Source organism: Corythoichthys intestinalis, chromosome 4 (genome assembly GCF_030265065.1).
Source record: "Corythoichthys intestinalis isolate RoL2023-P3 chromosome 4, ASM3026506v1, whole genome shotgun sequence".
Taxonomy (NCBI): Eukaryota; Metazoa; Chordata; class Actinopteri; order Syngnathiformes; family Syngnathidae; genus Corythoichthys; species Corythoichthys intestinalis.
Genome location: NC_080398.1, coordinates 20,248,593 through 20,266,381, shown reverse-complemented (window position 1 = coordinate 20,266,381; position 17,789 = coordinate 20,248,593). Strand labels below are relative to the sequence as shown.

Genomic DNA, 17,789 nt, shown 5'->3' with positions numbered 1-17,789 from the left:
TATGTGTGGTAAAAGCTGATGTGTAACAGTCGCTAACACTCAGCTCATGTGGAATAAATATCCCTGTGACTCAACATGACTGTAGGGGAGAGGATGTGTGTTTTTGTTCATGTGCATTTTAGAGGATTTGAGGATGAAATCACAGGGTATGTATATTTCGCTGCACTGTATATTTGACTTTTCCTTGAAATACATGTCTGAATGTATGTGGATAAAAGAATTAAAGATGGATTCACATTACACATGTGCATGTTGCCATTTGCAACATGCCCAAACTGTTTTTTTTTCTCTATATAGATAAATAGATAAGTGAATAGTTACATCATACAAGAAACTGCATATTATTTCTGGGGTTTTACATGTGTGTGTGATAATGTTAAGGTTGTAGATTTTTGTGGTCAACTTAACCCCTTCAGGCCCGCAATTTTTCTGCGAGGCAAAAAAAACAAAATCTGTGCTGACTTTTACGCAAATCAAACACCAGAACAAAGTGCAATTTTTTGGGTAGGTGATATTTCATGCTTCTTTTGGTCATTTTTAAAGTAATGTTAATAAGTTTTAATGAGAAATGAGCACTTTACGCTATCCTTTTTGAAGTTGCGTTTGGTCAGCCATTTTTAAAGCGTCAAAAATAGGAAAGAGGGTGTGCTAAACCTCATAATTTGATTTCGATGGGTAAAGTTTCTTCCAATAATTTCCCAGAAGTAGCAGTAGCAACTAAATTTAGTGTATTTATCGATCATAGACTCTACCTTCAGTTGACAAAACAACTCCCACAGACTTTACGCCACACTTTCCCATAGCGGGCCGACCCATAGAGCGTTGAGCTGGTTTTCACTATGCACTTTGATAAATTCAAACACACGCTTCGTTCAAACGCCGGATTTAGGTGGAAATAGGACGAAGGTTTTACTGCATGCAAGCAGGCAGGAGTGTCTCAGGAATGATTTGGTCGAGGATCCAAGGTAATTATTATATTAAATAGCACCATGCATGCACTTTGAAACGTTGTGGAAAAAAAAAAAAATCAATGAATAAAATTTGTGTAACTTTGGCTTGAAATATTAACGTAAAATGAATGATAACTGCCCGTTTTTTGTTTTTGTTTTTTGCTTTTAACCATGAATCTAGACTGTTTTATGTTCATATCTATAGAAAATCTGCGATTTAAGCATTTATTTGCAAGAATATTTAACTTAAGAAGCTCTTTGTTTTGGAACGGCCGCCATGTTGAATTCAACAATACAGTAACTTTGGCTTGAAATACTTAAGTAAAATGAATGATAACTGCCCATTTTTTTCTTTTAACCAAGAATTTAGATTGTTTTAAGTTCATATCTACAGAAATTCCGCAATTTAAGCGATTTATTTGCAAGAATTTTCAACCTAAAAAGCTCTTTGTTTTTTGACGGCCACCATGTTGGATTCAACAATACAGTAACTTTGGCTTAAAATATTTACGTAAAATGAATGATATCTGCCCGTTTTTTTTTTTTTTTTTTTTTTTGCTTTTAACCAAAAGTCTGGACTGTTTTACGGTCATACATATAGAAAGTCTGTGATTTAAACATTCATTTGCAAGAATTTTCAACTTAAAAAGCTCTGTTTCGTAACGGCCGCCATGCTGGATTCAACAATACAGTAACTTTGGCTTAAAATATTTACCTAGAATGAATGATATCTGCCCGTTTTTTTTTTTTTTTTTTGCTTTTAACCAAGAGTCTGGACTGTTTTACGGTCATACATATAGAAATTCCACGATTTAAATCCCTCCCTGTTAAAATTTTATTGGACATCAATTTTTCACCAATGCCAGTCAGTGCTTTAAAAATAGAATTTAGAACATCTAATTGGCCCTTCCTAAAATATTTGGGCATCTTTGTAAATTAGACTTTAGTCACAAAATAGGCTGAAAAACATTTCTGAGCAAACATTGAATATTCAACATGAGTATTAAATATCTGGGTTTCATTAGACTTCAGACAAAAACGAGTGTGTGTTCATTACTTGGCTTAGCTAATGTTCATTATTTTAGTTTTTTTGCACGATTCATTATTGCTAAAAGACCGTCCTTCTCCAGGGATGTGAATGGCCAATATAATGAAAATATAGATTCTTAGGGGAAGTCTTTTATTACATTTATCTGGTGGAAGAAATAATTTATGCAGTTGCTTGAGTGGAAATGAGAATGAACCCGCAAAACGTTTGCAGTCAATACAAATGTTAACTTTATTTATCCAAAACACAGTTAAGTGTTAGCGGGAATAACATTAAATTCACAGAATCTGTCTAATCATTGACAAGCAAAACAAACATAGTTTATCAGAGCCCCCCCCCCCCCCCCCCCCCCATTTTCTACACCCAAAATCCCATTAGTTCTGACCCGCTCTGACCTGCGTGGCACAGATGACAGGCTTGCCGGCCGAGTTGCAGCGACCAATCATCATCTTCTGGGCGATGAAGACTTTCTCGGCGGGGATCTCGATCCCCAGATCACCCCTGGCAACCATCACGCCATCGCTTTCCGCCAAGATCTCTTCAATGCTGACACACAGATGAGTGAGGATGGGGGCTCAATGTTTGGGATCATACTAAAAATAGACTATTTGAACATTATGTCCTCTCTGACTCACGTGGCAATCACCCAAAACGAGCGCGCCGCAGAGATAGTTCCTACAACATACCGACATAATCGCGCGGAGTCAAATATTCATGAGACATTCAGGAGAAATCGATCATCATAAACGGCTGTTGGTGGAGTCGGCAGATAAGTAATGGTGGACGTCAGAGCTCTACGCTAAATTGTGTCAAGATCCATTAAGTGGTGAGCATACGTCATGCAGATAGACTGTCTCAACTCTAAAGTGATAGAAAGTGCGAGCTGGCAGATGGCGACACCTCGATGACAGCTGGCAGGCGGCCATCAACGCCGCTGTCACTGCCACATCATGAACACTCACGCCCTCGGCTACTAACATTCACGACAGTAAATTACCTATTCCTCCAAAGGTGCTTATCATTTCCTCAACCATGGGCTGTTTTTGTCGTCAATGTGCATCTGTCTCACAATAACAGTTTCTTGGTATAGTCTTCACCAAAATTATGGGTAACACTTTATAATAACTATCCGTTTTACTAGTTAATAGATCATTAGTAAACTGCTGATAAATGATTTATTGTTGATTTGTGAAGTATTTGTATTGAATCGGATCGAAAATCGTGTCCCCTGTATTAAAAAATCGTACCGAACCATGACTTAACTGTATCGTTGCATCCCTATGGAACACCATTGCAGAAGCTATGATGGGAAAAGTTTTCATTTGCCTAAATGCTTAAGTTATTAAGTGTATTTTTTTTTTTTTTTTTTTAAACACATTTTATTTATTCTGTGTTTCTGTGCGGTATCAATATTGTTGTTTTTTACTTAAGAGGCATGGGCTATTGTTTTTAGTTGTGATTTCTTAAAAAGTACTTTTGAATTTAAGAGTAAATATTTATCGCGTTTAAATGGGTGTACTTGAGCTATTAATATATACTGTATTCTCACCGTGTTATTGTAAATTGGTTAAAAAAAATGGGGGGGGGGGCGCAATAATATCGCATATCGCAATAATTTATGAGAATAATTATCGCACACTAAAATTTGTTATCACGACAGGCCTAGCTCACTTGCTACTTTGCATGTCGTCTATCGTTTATTTCGAACACATGAGCGAACGTGCTCTCTATGAGAGCCAAAGTGCAGTGAGGGAGAAGTTGAGAACAGGCCGGAGGCCGCTAATGCCTCTTTTAACTTTCTTCTTCTTCATATCGAACATAAAATACACGACAGCACACCCTGTGGCGAAACAATGCAGTACAGTTCCAATCAGTCATACAATAACACTCAACAGCTGGTGAACAGCATTTGCTAAAAATTAAATCTATTAGTGACACCACAAGCAATGACGAAGAATGTTTTTTTACGGAGTGTAAAGATTTCAGTTAAGAGTTTAGCGAACGTACCTCCGGTGAACATTTCAAAATAACAGCATGTCATGTTCGTCATATAAATAACAATTTCTGGAGTTAATCCCACATACTTCAGAATTAATACTATAATATGTTCAGTAAATACTACAGAATACAGATTCTACACTAAGAATAGCTTTCAAATGACACTCTTTAAGACAAATATGATTGATAGGGTTGTTCCGATCATGTTTTTTTGCTCCCGATCCGATCCCGATAGTTTTAGTTTGAGTATCTGCCGATCCCAATATTTCCCGATCCGATTGCTTTTTTTGCTCCTGATTCAATTCCAATCATTCCCGATAATTTTTCCCGATCGTATACATTTTGGCAATGCATTAAGAAAAAAATGAATAAAACTCGGACGAATATATACATTCAACATACAGTACATAAGTACTATATGTGTTTATTATGACAATAAATCCTTAAGATTGACCTTATTGGTATTTACATTAACATTCTTTCTGTGAGAGGGATCCACTGATAGAAAGACTTGTAATTCTTAAAGGATAAATGTGACTTTGTATATTGTGCCTAAATATTGCCATCTAGTGTATTTGTTGATCTTTCAGTAAATGATACTGTAGCCATTTAACTGATCTGCCCAAATGCATGATGGGAAGTTCAACCATGACTCAGCGTAGTGGCACCAATTGATATATCTTCTCTGCGTTGAGAAATAACACAGGGTGTTAAGAAAATGATCAACTACAAACTTTCTCCCCTACATTGCCTCCCACGTTATTTCTAAGTGCTGAGAGGGGGATTGTAAGGCTTTGGCCAAATAAATATAGGCTCCAAAGGCTGTCATAATTCTCTCTATCCATTATATGCTTCCTTTTTGCTCTATATATAGGTAAAACGGTGCCTTAATAGATTGAACGCAACAATGCGTGAGTGGGTCGTGCAGCGCATGCAATAATTATTTAACGTGATTAATTTAAAAAAATAAATTACCGCCGTTAACGCAATAAATTTGATAGCCCTACTTCAAGCCAAAACTACTCTGGATGAGTGTAAGACATTTTGTCTGTAACGTTAAATACAATTAGAAAATGATTTAAATAAAACATATTAATATATTAATAAAAACGCATGTCCGATACTTTTTTGCCGATTCCGATACTTTGAAAATTACGTGATCGGACGTGATTGGGACATCTTTAATGATTGGCAATGAATAATTATTAAAATTATTATACTACTAATACATATAATAGTATACTATAAAAATAATGCTAGAATTTTTTAAAGAATTATTTTGAATAATGTTGGAAAGGCAAAATCAGTTTTCTGAATCTGTTTACTTTCCATTCTTTTGCACTAGTAAATGCTATCAGCATCTAACCTCATTGTTTATTTGTGATGAATTATTGTTATTTACATGATTATTTGTACTTTAATAAAGAATTTAAGTGTTCCAAAATGGTTTTGTGAATTAATAAGCGTCAAAAAAAATTTCCTTGCTCAATTAGTAAAAAAAAAAAAAAAGAAAATTATTGGGTTAGTCGACTAATCGTAAAACTAGTCGGCTGACTAATCAGGAGAAAATTTGTCGTTTAAAACTTCTTATTAAAAACTAAATATTTAAGTTGCTAAATTGCGTTGTAAATGTGCAAAAAAAAAAAGTGACTCTAAAAATTTCAAACCATTTTATACACTATGTGGCGCTAAATGTGAGAAAATGATGTCATAATTTTTAGCATATACTACTTTACAAACGGCACCCCATACACTTCAAAAATATACTGTAAATTGTTATTCGTGCACCCTCTCACCAAGTTTGCAATTCAGTCTCAGAATACAGTGGTACCTCTACATACGAAGTTAATTTGTTTCAAGACCTTGTTTGTAAGTCGAAATGGTCGTATGTCTAGGAGGATTTTCCCATAACAATACACTAAATCCTGAAAAAATGCTTCTGGTACTATTGCAAATAGCAATTACACAGAGCAAAACAAATAAATTATTCATAATAATCGGAATAATAATATAATAATAGTAATAATAATAATAATACCTGTAATAATGCAACGAATTGGGTTCTAATGTGGCGGATGTGTTTTGCGTGGTGTACCTGAACTCACCGCGTGGCTGACTTTACAGAGTGAGAGGGGACTTTATACTTTCCCGATTCATGTTCAGCTGCAGCGGATAGTAGGCATGTTGTGTTGCACAAGTTCTGAAGTAAATGATTAAAAACCTGACAAAGCTGGTGATTTTATGGCAATGTTACCACAATAATGACCTTAACTTATAAAGACCGTCGAGATCGTAGACATTCTACGGCCGTATTGTCAAGCCAGTTCACGGACACGTAAACCATACTTTTCTATCGTTTCCATCTTCATTTCAATGGTAAGACTCGCCTTTTTCCTTTTCTTACCACCTACACTAACATTCTTGGAACCCATGTTGATTTCTCTCACAAGAAAATCCACCGTGCGTCACTCTTGCGGGAAAACAGAAACTGCGGCACTGTCATAAATCGTCGTATTTCGAGCATGTCGTCGGATGTAGAAAACAAATGGCGAGTCAAACTTTACGTCTCATGTCGAAAAGCTCGTGTGTCGAAGCGATCGTATGTCAAGGTACCACTGTATAATGAGTAGGCTAATAATAATTTTTCCTTCATGCTACATGTTCTTACTTTTCAAATGTTGACTCACTTCTGGACTCCTTGGCGACTCTCCACCTTGCTGATCACCTTGATGTCCTTCCCGTGCGGGCCCAGTGCTCGCCTCACCTCCCGGACGTCCTGCGCCGAGCGGATGAAGCTAGCAAAGACCATGTCCACGCCCTGCGCCACCCCGAACCTCAGGTCAGCCTCGTCTCGCTCGCTGACCGCGGGCATGCCGATCAGGTTGCAGTCGGGCAGGTTGACGCCTTTGCGGCTACATAGCACACCGTCCGCCTCGACCACCGTGTCCACCCAGTCTGGACCTAAACATCAGGTACATCTGCACCATTGAATTTATACACAGACTCTCTGATCCTGATGAGATTGCCAATGTTTTCCTACCAGTTTCCTGAACTTTCAGTCCAATGAGACCGTCATCGATGTAGATCTTGCCGCCCCTCTTCACAACCTGTGGCAAGCTTGGATAGTCCACCCAGATGGTCTTGCCGTCTGTGGAGTCTTTGTCAGCCTGCGCTGTCACCACGCGAACATGGCTGCCCTTTTCCAGATTCACCTCTGCCTCCGCTTTCTACAGAAACGCAATGAAATGACATCATGACATGATTACAGTTGGTAAAACATTGCGTTCCTCTTATGGTGTTAAGGTTTTGTCAGTGTTACACAAAACTCACTACTCAAGCATACTCTTACTTAACCCATTAGTTGCTATGTACAGTCCCTGACAAAAGTCTTGTCACTTATCCATTTTGTAGAAACAATTGCTAATACCTAGGGCTGTCAAATGATTAAAATGTTTAATGGAGTTAATCACAGCTTAAAAATTAATTAATCGTAATTAATCGCAATTCAAACCATCTCTAAAATATGCCATATTTTTCTGTAAATTATTGTTGTAATGGAAAGATAAGACACAAGACGGATATATACATACAATATACTGTATTTGTTTACTATAACAATAAATCCACAAATGGCATTATTAACATTCTTTCTGTTAAAGGGATCCACGGATAGAAAGCCTTGTAGTTCTTAAAAGATAAATGTCATAGTTACAAGATATAGTAATTTTATATCAAAACCCCTCTTCATGTTTTCGTTTTAATAAAATTTGTAAAATTTTCAATCAAAAGTAGAGTTAATATAATAACAATATGAATAAAACTAACAATAATTAGTTTTATTATTTAAGAATAGAGTGACCAAAGTCAGAGTAAGTTTTATGTGTATATTTCATAGCTATTTTGATTGGGAATGCCAGTTCTCTTTGCATTGTTGTTTAACTGTGTGAGAATAGGGCCTCATTACTACAGACTGAAGTGCTTTTCTTTTTGTGAACATTATTTTTTTTGAGAGATAGGAATATTATTTTTGTTGTGCTTTCACTAAATGATACTTATGTTTGTTGTGAAGGAGTTGCCGAAGCTTATGCCAATAAACGGCGTGGTCCAATGAACCCCTTTGTCCAGTCGCCTTTATAACATATATATCTCTGTACATATCTTACCCAAAATACAACAAGAGACACATAATTGCCACTAAAAGAAAGAAAACTTACAGAAATATGTGTGCAGCACAAATAGCACAATGCAACAGCATAAACGTCTCACAACTACTAATTCTCCCACTATTAGAAGGAATAACATTAGTATGGAACGGCGCTGCCCCCAAGCGGCCGGTGGCATTCTCTTCACTCTTAATGTGCATAAACGGCGTCATTGTAATCTGTTTGAGGCAATGCGTGAGCGGGTCATTCAGTGCATGCGTTAATTGCGTCAAATATTTTAACGTGATTAATTTGAAAAATTAATTACCGCCCGTTAATGCGATAAATTTGACAGCCCTACAAATAATCTGACTTTTAATTATTCAATTGGTTTCAGAAATGGCTCATATGAAAGCTAAGACCCTCCCAAATGATGTTGAATGTACAAAAACATATTTGTTTCACTGAAAAAAGATTTATAATTTAATGAAGACATAAAGGTCAAATTTGGGCAAGACAAAAGTTTTGTCGCCTACAGAAAGTAGTGTGAAAACTGAAAAAAAAAAAGTACTTCAAATACAAAAATATGTTACATAACATAAGCGAATAAAGTAGTGGTGCTTCGAGATCCAAATTTAATATTTTGTATGACTTCCATGGGCTTGAAGGACTGCATCCATACGGTTTGGCAAGGATTCATACAAGTCATCAGGTAACATCAAAGAAAGCAGTCTTGCATGCCTCCCAGAGTTCTTCAACATTCTTGGGTTTTCGTCTTCCATGCTCATGCTCATGCTCATGCTCAATGGTGTTCGTGTCTGGTGACTGGGCTGGCCAGTACTGGAGGAGCTTAATCGTTTTTTGCCTTGAGGAACTTTGAGGTAGAGATTGAAGTATGCGATGGGGCACCATCCTGCTGCAGAATTTGTCCCTTTTTTATGGTTAAGAATGTAAGAGGCAGCTAAGATTTGTTGATATTTCAGGCTATTTATCTCTTAGGGTGCAGACAATTAAAAAAACGTGTGGCATTTGCCAAGGCACACAGCCTGTCAAAAGGATGGATGCTGGGAAAGTTGCAAAAGATGGATTTTTTAGAGGAATCTTCCATTGAATTACATCACAGTAGCCGGAAATATTGCAGGGGACCTACTGGAGCCCGCATGGATCTGAGATTCACTCAAAAACAGTGAAGTTTGGTGGTGTCAAAATCATGTTCTGGGGTTACATCCAGTATGGGGGTGTGCGAGAGATATGCAGGGTGGAAGGCAACATAAATAGTCTGGAATATCAACAAATTTTAGCTGCCTTTTACATTCCTAACCATATAAAGGGACAAATTTTGCAGCAGGATGGTGCTCCATCGCATACTTCTATCTCTACCTCAAAGTTCCTCAAGGCAAAGAAGATCAAGATCCTCCAGGACTGGCCAGCCCAGTCACAGATATGAACATCATTGAGCATGTCTGGGGTAGGATGAAAGAGGAAGCATGGAAGACGAAACCCAAGAATGTCGATAAACGATGGGAGGCATGCAAGACTGCTTTCTTTGATGTTCGTGATGACTTCATCAATAAATTGTATGAATCCTTGCCGAACCGCATGGACGCAGTCCTTCAAGCCCATGGAAGTCATACAAAATATTAAATTTGAATCTCGCAGCACCACTACTTAATTCACTTATGTTATGTACCATATTTTTGTATTTCAAGTACATTTTTTGTACAATTTTCACACTACTTTCTGTAGGCAACAAAACTTTTGTCTTGCCAACATTTGACCTCTATGTCTTCATTAAATGATATGTTTTTTCAGTGAAAAAAATATTTTTTTGTTAGGGCTGTCAAAAGTATCGTGTTAACGAGCGGTAATTAATTTTTTAAATTAATCCCGTTAAAATATTTGACGCAATTAACGCACAAATGCCCCGCTCAAACAGATTGAGATGAGAGCACAGTGAAAGGTGTACTTGTTGTTGTGTACTTGAGTTTTGCCGCCCTCTGCTGGCGCTTGGGTGTGACTGATTTTATAGGCTTCAGCAGCCATGAGCATTGTGTAAGTAATTATTGACATCAACAATGGCGGGATACTAGTTTATTTTTTGATTGAAAATTTTACAAATTTTATTCAAACGAAAACATGAAGAGGGGTTTTGATATAAAATTTCTATAACTTGTACTAACATTTATCTTTGAAGAACAACAAGTCTTTCTATCCGTGGATCGCTTTAACAGAATGTTAATAATGGTAATGCCATCTTGTTGATTTATTGTTATATTAAACAAATACAGTACTTATGTACCGTGTGTTGAATGTATATATCCATATTGTGTCTTATTTTTCCATTCCAACAATAATTTACAGAAAAAAATATGGCATATTTTATAGATAGTCTGAATTGCGATTAATCGCGATTAATTTTTTAAATTTTTTTTTATTTTTAATTTTCAAGCTGTAATTAACTCGATTAAAAATTTTTATCGTTTGACACCCCTAATTTTTGTATATTCAAGATCATTTGGGAGGGTTTTAACTTTCATATGAGCCATTTTTGAAACCAATTGAATAATTAAAAGTCAGGTTATTAGCAATTGTTTCTACAAAATGGATAAACTTTTGTCAGGGACTGTTGATATCAAATCCATATTAACTGGGAGAGGTGGCAGCAAATGAACATTCAAATGTAGTTCAAATGAATTGTTATTATTGACTCATAACAACAGGTAAAAAGCCATCTGCTGGATTTGAAGTTGCAAAGAGTTGGCAGAAAGTGTTTTTGGTAGCCCAAATCTTTTCATAGTTATCTCTCCATAGCGATATAACTAAGACAGGAAGGAAGCAGTGTGCATCATATGCGTCACACAGAGCATCCAGTAATCCAATCAGGGTATGAAAAGGTTTCCAACAGCTTGCAGTAATTTAGTGCACAAAGTAGGCGACGTGCAATACGGGGAAAAAAAAAAACAACAACAACATGATGAGATGCCCCAAAATAGCCCTGCATCAACACCACCTGTTGTCGTTAACATGATTAAATATCCAGAAAGATGGCTTTACTAAGAGATGCATTAAAAGGGAGCTAGATAATGGAAAATTGCCTCTGCACTTCCATCTCACAGTTATGCATCAGCGAGGTGAATCAAAGTATTTCACAAGAATGTGTGCGTCTGTCCAGCTTTATTCTGAAACCATAACTCACACAGTCAACAAACTTGGTGCTAGGGTGCATGTTGGCAAGTGGAAATCAAATTTCGATTTTTTTAAGCGACTGGTCAACAAATGGAAAAATAGGTTAAAGGGAACCTCGGACTTCAAGAATTGTAGGCTCCAATGTGTCACAATTGTTCTCTTTTACTAAAATATGTTCTTAGAAACACATACAAATAAGTGGGGCAAATAAGTATTTAGTCAACCACCAATTGTGCAAGTTCTACTACTTGAAAAGATTAGAGAGGCCTGTAACTGTCAACATGGGTAAACCTCAACCATGAGAGACAAAATGTGGGGGGAAAAAGCAGAAAATCACATTGTTTGATTTTTAAAGAATTTATTTCCAAATTAGAGTGGAAAAACAAGTATTTGGTCACCTACAAACAAGCAACATTTCTGGCTGTCAAAGAGGTCTAACTTCTTCTAACGAGGTCTAACGAGGCCTAACGAGGCTCCACTCGTTACCTGTATTAATGGCACCGGTTTTAACTCATTATCGGTATAAAAGACACCTGTCCACAATCTCAGTCAGTCACACTCCAAACTCCACTATGGCCAAGACCAAAGACCTGTCGACGGACACCAGAGACAAAATTGTAGATCTGCACCAGGCTGGGAAGACTGAATCTGCAATAGGTAAAACGCTTGGTGTAAAGAAATCAACTGTGGGAGCAATTATTAGAAAATGGAAGACATACAAGACCACTGATAATCTCCCTCGATCTGAGGCTCCATGTAAGATCTCACCCCATGGCGTCAAAATAACAAGAACGGTGAGCAAAAATCCCAGAAACACACGGGGGGACCTAGTGAATGACCTACAGAGAGCTGGGACCACAGTAACAAAGGCTACTATCAGTTACACAATGCGCCGCCAGGGACTGAAATCCTGCACTGCCAGACGTGGCCCCTGCTGAAGCCAGTAAATGTCCAGGCCCGTCTGCGGTTCGCTAGAGAGCATTTGGATGATCAAGAAGAGGACAGGGCGAATGTGTTATGGTCAGATGAAACCAAAATAGAACTTTTTGGTAGAAACACAGGTTCTCATGTTTGGAGGAGAAAGAATACTGAATTGCATCCGAAGAACACCACACCCACTGTGAAGCATGGGGGTGGAAACATCATGCTTTGGGGCTGTTTTTCTGCAAAGGGACCAGGACGACTGATCTGTGTAAAGGAAATAATGAATGGGGCCATGTATCGAGAGATTTTAAGTGAAAATCTCCTTCAATTAGCCAGGGCATTGAAGATGAGATGTGGCTTGGTCTTTCAGCAGGACAATGATCCCAAACACACAGCCAGGGCAACAAAGGAGTGGCTTCGTAATAAGCATTTCATCACTGCCCTAGAGGAGATCTGCATGGAGGATTGGGCCAAAACACCAGCAACAGTGTGAAAAGCTTGTGAAGCGTTACAGACAACGTTTGGCCTCCGTTATTGCCAACAAAGGGTACATAACAAAGTATTGAGATGAACTTTTGGTATTGACCAAATACTTATTTTTCACCATGATTTGCAGATAAATTCTTTAAAAATCAAACAATGTGATTTTCAGTTTTTTTTTTCCACATTCCGTCTCTCATCGTTGAGGTTTACCCATGTCGACAATTACAGGCCTCTCTAATATTTTCAAGTGGGAGAACTTGCACAATTAGTGGTTGACTAAATACTTATTTGCCCCACTGTAAAATATTGTCATTGATTTAAAAATCTATAATATTTAGTACATATTTTGACCTGCGGAGGGCGCCATGTTTTATGCGCGCAATGGACACTCGAGGTGATGACATACAGTAGTTTGTCAATGTCACCAGATGAACACTACCGGGTTACTGCAATGCCTTCTACGCGGCGAGATGAAATCACATCTGCACATCAATTAAAAGCGGCAAGTACTTACTATTTGTGTTTTTATTGAGTCTTTTTAATACTTTTTAAATAAATAATAATAATGAATAAAAATACTTTTTGCATGTGTTTCCCTCTCATACGTTTAAGCATTATGTTTTCTTGATATAAAAATCAGTCAGGAAGCTGAAGCCAGAGTCCTTACAATTAAAGGAAACTGGACCACATTACACCGGTTTTGAAATCGTTACACTGGCTTCCAGTGAGTCAAAGGATAGACTATAAAATACTACTGCTCGTCTGCAAAACACTTAATGGCCTTGGACCAAAATACATGCTTGATTTGTGAGACTCCTATGAAACATCTAGACGCCTAAGGTCATCTGGAACCGGTCTCCTGTATGTTCCAAGAACAACAAACAAGCAGGGTGAGGCAGCTCTGAACAAATTACCTAAAGGTCTGAAGTGTGCTAAATCTGTTAGCTCCTTTAAATCAGGGATAAAAACACTTTTGTTTATCACAGCATATCCATAACTGTCTACATATTTCAAACTTCAAGCTATTTGCTTTTTATCCCTTTTTTGCTTTATTTCCATTTCTGATTTCAATTTAATGTGATTTTTATGTATAATTTTATTTTCTGTTTCGATTGCCTTTGTTTGAACGTTCTTTTTATTTAATGTGATTTCTATGACCTTCATGTGATGTAAAGCACTTTGAATTGCCTTGTGTTAAATTGTGCTATACAAATAAATTTGCCTTGCCTTGCTTTTCTTGTGATAGCTTTAAAGCAGATTGTTGAGCTATCGACCACATTAGTCACGTAGCATATTTAAACCACCCTTATTTGATATTACTACTTCTAAATATTTTCTTAAGGCATTTTTACTATGTTCTGTCCGTATGCATCCAAACAAAACAAGCTGAAAGCGCACGTTACTACTTTAGGTGTCAAATTCGCCGGTGGAGCACATTTTGGCAGAACACCGGTTTTTTAATACTCTCGTCTCATCTCATCCCATCCCGTCTTTCTTGTTCATTTTGCTTTTGCTGCTCGTTTTGTGAAATATCGAGAGTGCTGTCATGCTCATTCATGTTCCTCTCGGGTTCAAATTGAAAGGGTTATACAGATGACATGTTTATGTCGCTAGAGTCATACTCTGAAAGCCCAGAAGCGTAAATATGTGACGTCACCGCCCATCATCAACAACAATGACGACCTACTAGTTAAACTAACAAATTGTATAAAATGAAAACATCAAGAGGGCTTTCAATATCAAATTATTTTAAATCATAATAACGTTTTAAGAACTTCAAGTCTATCTATCGTTGGATACCTTTAAAATATGATAAAAAGTCAAGTATTCACATGGTTTTTATTGTCACTAAAATTGTTTTCCAACTTTGGAAGGTATTCCTGACTTACTTGGTATTTTTACCAATATTTCCAGCCATTCATATTCCAAACTCTTTTTTAAAATGTGCCCAAATAGCAAGTAAATGTACTCATACACTGCATGCTTTAGTATTTTGCATGTGAATGATTTGATAGGTGGGATGTAAATTGTCCACATATTCTAGTTTACAGTATATAATAACTATGCTATTCTACTTATGATTTCAGCACTACACTTTTAAAATTCTACTAAGACAAACGGTAAAAATTTGTTTTAAAAAAAAAAATCTCTCCTATTGCTGGTTTACCCCATTCACTAATCCAGTACGGATCTCTGGTCCTTTGGTATCCAAGGCGATGGCCACAGGCCGATAGTACAACGGGTCCGAAGTGATGGTCTCCACGGCCTCGCGGATGTTCTTGATGGTTTCACCGTGGTACTGACAGGACAATCAATATACAGTATGTCAAGAAAGAAAAAAAATGAGTGCAATAACTATTGTGATAGCACAAACCTCGTGGGAACCATGAGAGAAATTTAACCGTGCTATGTTCATTCCGGCTTTAACCATCTCCTGGAGTTTAGGAATGGAGCGGGACGCAGGACCTGAGTAAGGCAGTGCATTTAATCTTTTATATGGTTAATTCATTGGCTGTTATTGACGGTGATAGATGCTAATCCACTTGGACTGGGAGGGATTGAGGCAATCATTCGCTGCCAGCCTCTCCAAGTCCAAATGGATTGGACGTCTATCGCCGTCAACTGCAGAGAATCATTGAAGATACTGTGCATAAAATAACGAAAACAGAGGTCTCATGGAATACATGACATTATTCACTGTGCTGTCATTGTTATTGGATGAATCAGGCACAGTCTGTCAATGAGTCAAAACTGCAACAGTTGTCGGACTCAAACATGAGCAGCGTGCCTGGTTGTCCAACCATCTGCCGCTCGCTCATCAGCGAACAGAGGCCAGAGAAGACAGAAAGAGAGTTTTATCGACAATGAGCACGTGCGAAGCTGACCGATGGTGCAAATGATGCTGGTGTTGCGAGCTGTGATGGGCTCCTGGTCGATGTCCAGAAGACACAGGTGCTCTAGGAAGGTGTCAGCCATGCTGGCGTCCAGCTGTTGGCGCTGGATGAAAGAGTCGGGCAGCGTCATGGCCTCTGAGTATCGTCTGATGCGAGCTGGAGATGGAAAAAACAGAAAATGGCTGAGAAGTCAGAGACAGGCCTGCAAAAAAAATGATACAGCTTACTTGTAGCCCCCCAACTTTATGAGTTTTTTGAGTTACCATCCATCACTTGATCATTTTTAACCCATGTTGTGAAAGACTGCTACTTTCAAGCAAGTGTAAGTACCGTATTGGCCCGAATACAAGACGGCCCTAATTATAAGATGACCCCCTCTTTTTCAAGACTCAAGTTTAATAAAAGACTTTTTGAATACCAAATTAATTTTTATACAGAAAATAATTACAGTACATCTGAAACAAATGATAACAATATATTTGAGAGAAAAAGCATGTTATTTTGCCTCATTCAAATCTTAATATCTGAACATTTAAATATGTAAACTAAAGTGCAATCACATTCGTAAATGAATGGCTTCTGGTTTTTGAAATGTAAATAAACCAATCTAATGTGATAAAACAACAAAATTGCAATAACTGCATTAACCATCAAAGTGAAGTCTAACTGTAACTGGAGTCTTGAAACAAATCTGAATAAGGAAAAACATTGCAATAAAATAATGCAAACTGGTTAAACTTGAGAGTAGCTGAGATCTGTCATGACAGAACATCGCTTCAATGTTATCTCGCGCCATCTAGCGTCGTGAATGGGTATAACGTCTACACCGCGAATATAAGACAACTCCCACTATTTCAATCTTATTTCAATGCAAAAAAACTCTGTCTTATATTCAGGCCAATACGGTATTAGTAATTTGAAATTACAGTGGTACCTCTACTTACCAATGTCTCTACATACAGAATTTTCAGGTTAAGACATGCCTCAACGGGAAAATATTAAGAAAAAAAAATCAGGATACGAAAGGCAAAAATACAGTATGGCAGTACTCGCAGCTCCCAGAGTTTACTGACCGTAAAATACTTATAGCTGCTCTGCCATTGGTTATTGCCGAGCATCCCAGGCATCCAATAGGCTAAGAGGGACCTCTACTGTATGTGTATGTGTGTATCCTAGCGTCCTCTTCATTCGCCCCTCCAGCCATGAGATGTTAACTTTAATTCTTAATTCTTAATTTTTTAAATCATGCACTACTCTCATTTTGTGTTTATTGTGCAATAATATAATCTTAACATGCATTTGTTACATATCTTGATGCATTTTAATGCTTTATAGAAGATTTTATGTCTTAATTTTTCGGGGTTTTAGAACGGATTACGGCATTTATATTGACAACATGTCTCTACTTAGGCAATTTTCAGTTTACGAAACTACTTCCAGAACCAATTAATTTTGGAAGTAAAGACACCGTCTTAATTTTGATTCTATGAGGGGAAAATGAATACATTTTTGCAAATTGAAGAGAGCAGTCATCAACTAGGAAAAAAATGGCACATTTCAGTTTGAAGGTACCTACTTTTCAAGTGAGCAGAAGTATAGGAACAGCCATTAATAAAATAACATGATGTTAATAACATTCAATATGTAGTGGCATAGCTTGAACCCATTGAGTATGAGTTGCAGTACATCAGTGGTTTAGGATTTTTCCAGGATGTTCCAGATCATTGTTTTGGCTATGCCCAATGTTTTTGCATTAGCTCTGGTTGATTTTCTTTCGCTCAACTTCCAAATGGTTTATATTTCTCCCTCTAACAGAAAATAGTTTTCACAGGAAAAACCCAAAGCCAATAGCAAGCGTGTTCTGATGTTTCAGCAATTATTCTAAAAGGCCACACCTGAATCAAACCTGTTTAAAATCTGACACTACATTTCACCATTCATCCTATGCTTTATACAGTACAATCATTAGAGGTGAGAATCTTTGAGCACCTAACGATTCGATTACGATTCAGAGGCTACGATTTGATTATGAATCGATTATTGATGATCCTCCCCCTAAAGCTATTAGCTGCTTTTAATGTTTCGCACAATAGCTAAAAAAATTGTACAAAAATCCTCTCAGGGTTAAATAAACGACTATTTCAGTATGAAGTTAACAGTTCAA

The 17,789-nt window shown here is 37.4% G+C and overlaps 1 protein-coding gene across 4 annotated transcripts in view; it reads right to left on the bottom strand.

Moving 5' to 3' along the window:
* pklr (pyruvate kinase L/R) overlaps window positions 1-17,789 on the bottom strand; it is a 69,358-nt gene that overhangs the window by 26,247 nt on the left and 25,322 nt on the right. For all 4 annotated transcript variants that reach the window (XM_057835340.1, XM_057835343.1, XM_057835342.1 and 1 more), the window contains exons 2-7: window positions 15,617-15,781; window positions 15,106-15,197; window positions 14,899-15,030; window positions 7,037-7,223; window positions 6,684-6,957; window positions 2,394-2,544 (exon numbers count right to left, since the gene is read on the bottom strand). In XM_057835340.1, coding sequence (XP_057691323.1) covers window positions 2,394-2,544; window positions 6,684-6,957; window positions 7,037-7,223; window positions 14,899-15,030; window positions 15,106-15,197; window positions 15,617-15,781 — 1,001 coding nt within the window. The remainder of the gene's footprint in view (window positions 1-2,393; window positions 2,545-6,683; window positions 6,958-7,036; window positions 7,224-14,898; window positions 15,031-15,105; window positions 15,198-15,616; window positions 15,782-17,789) is intronic.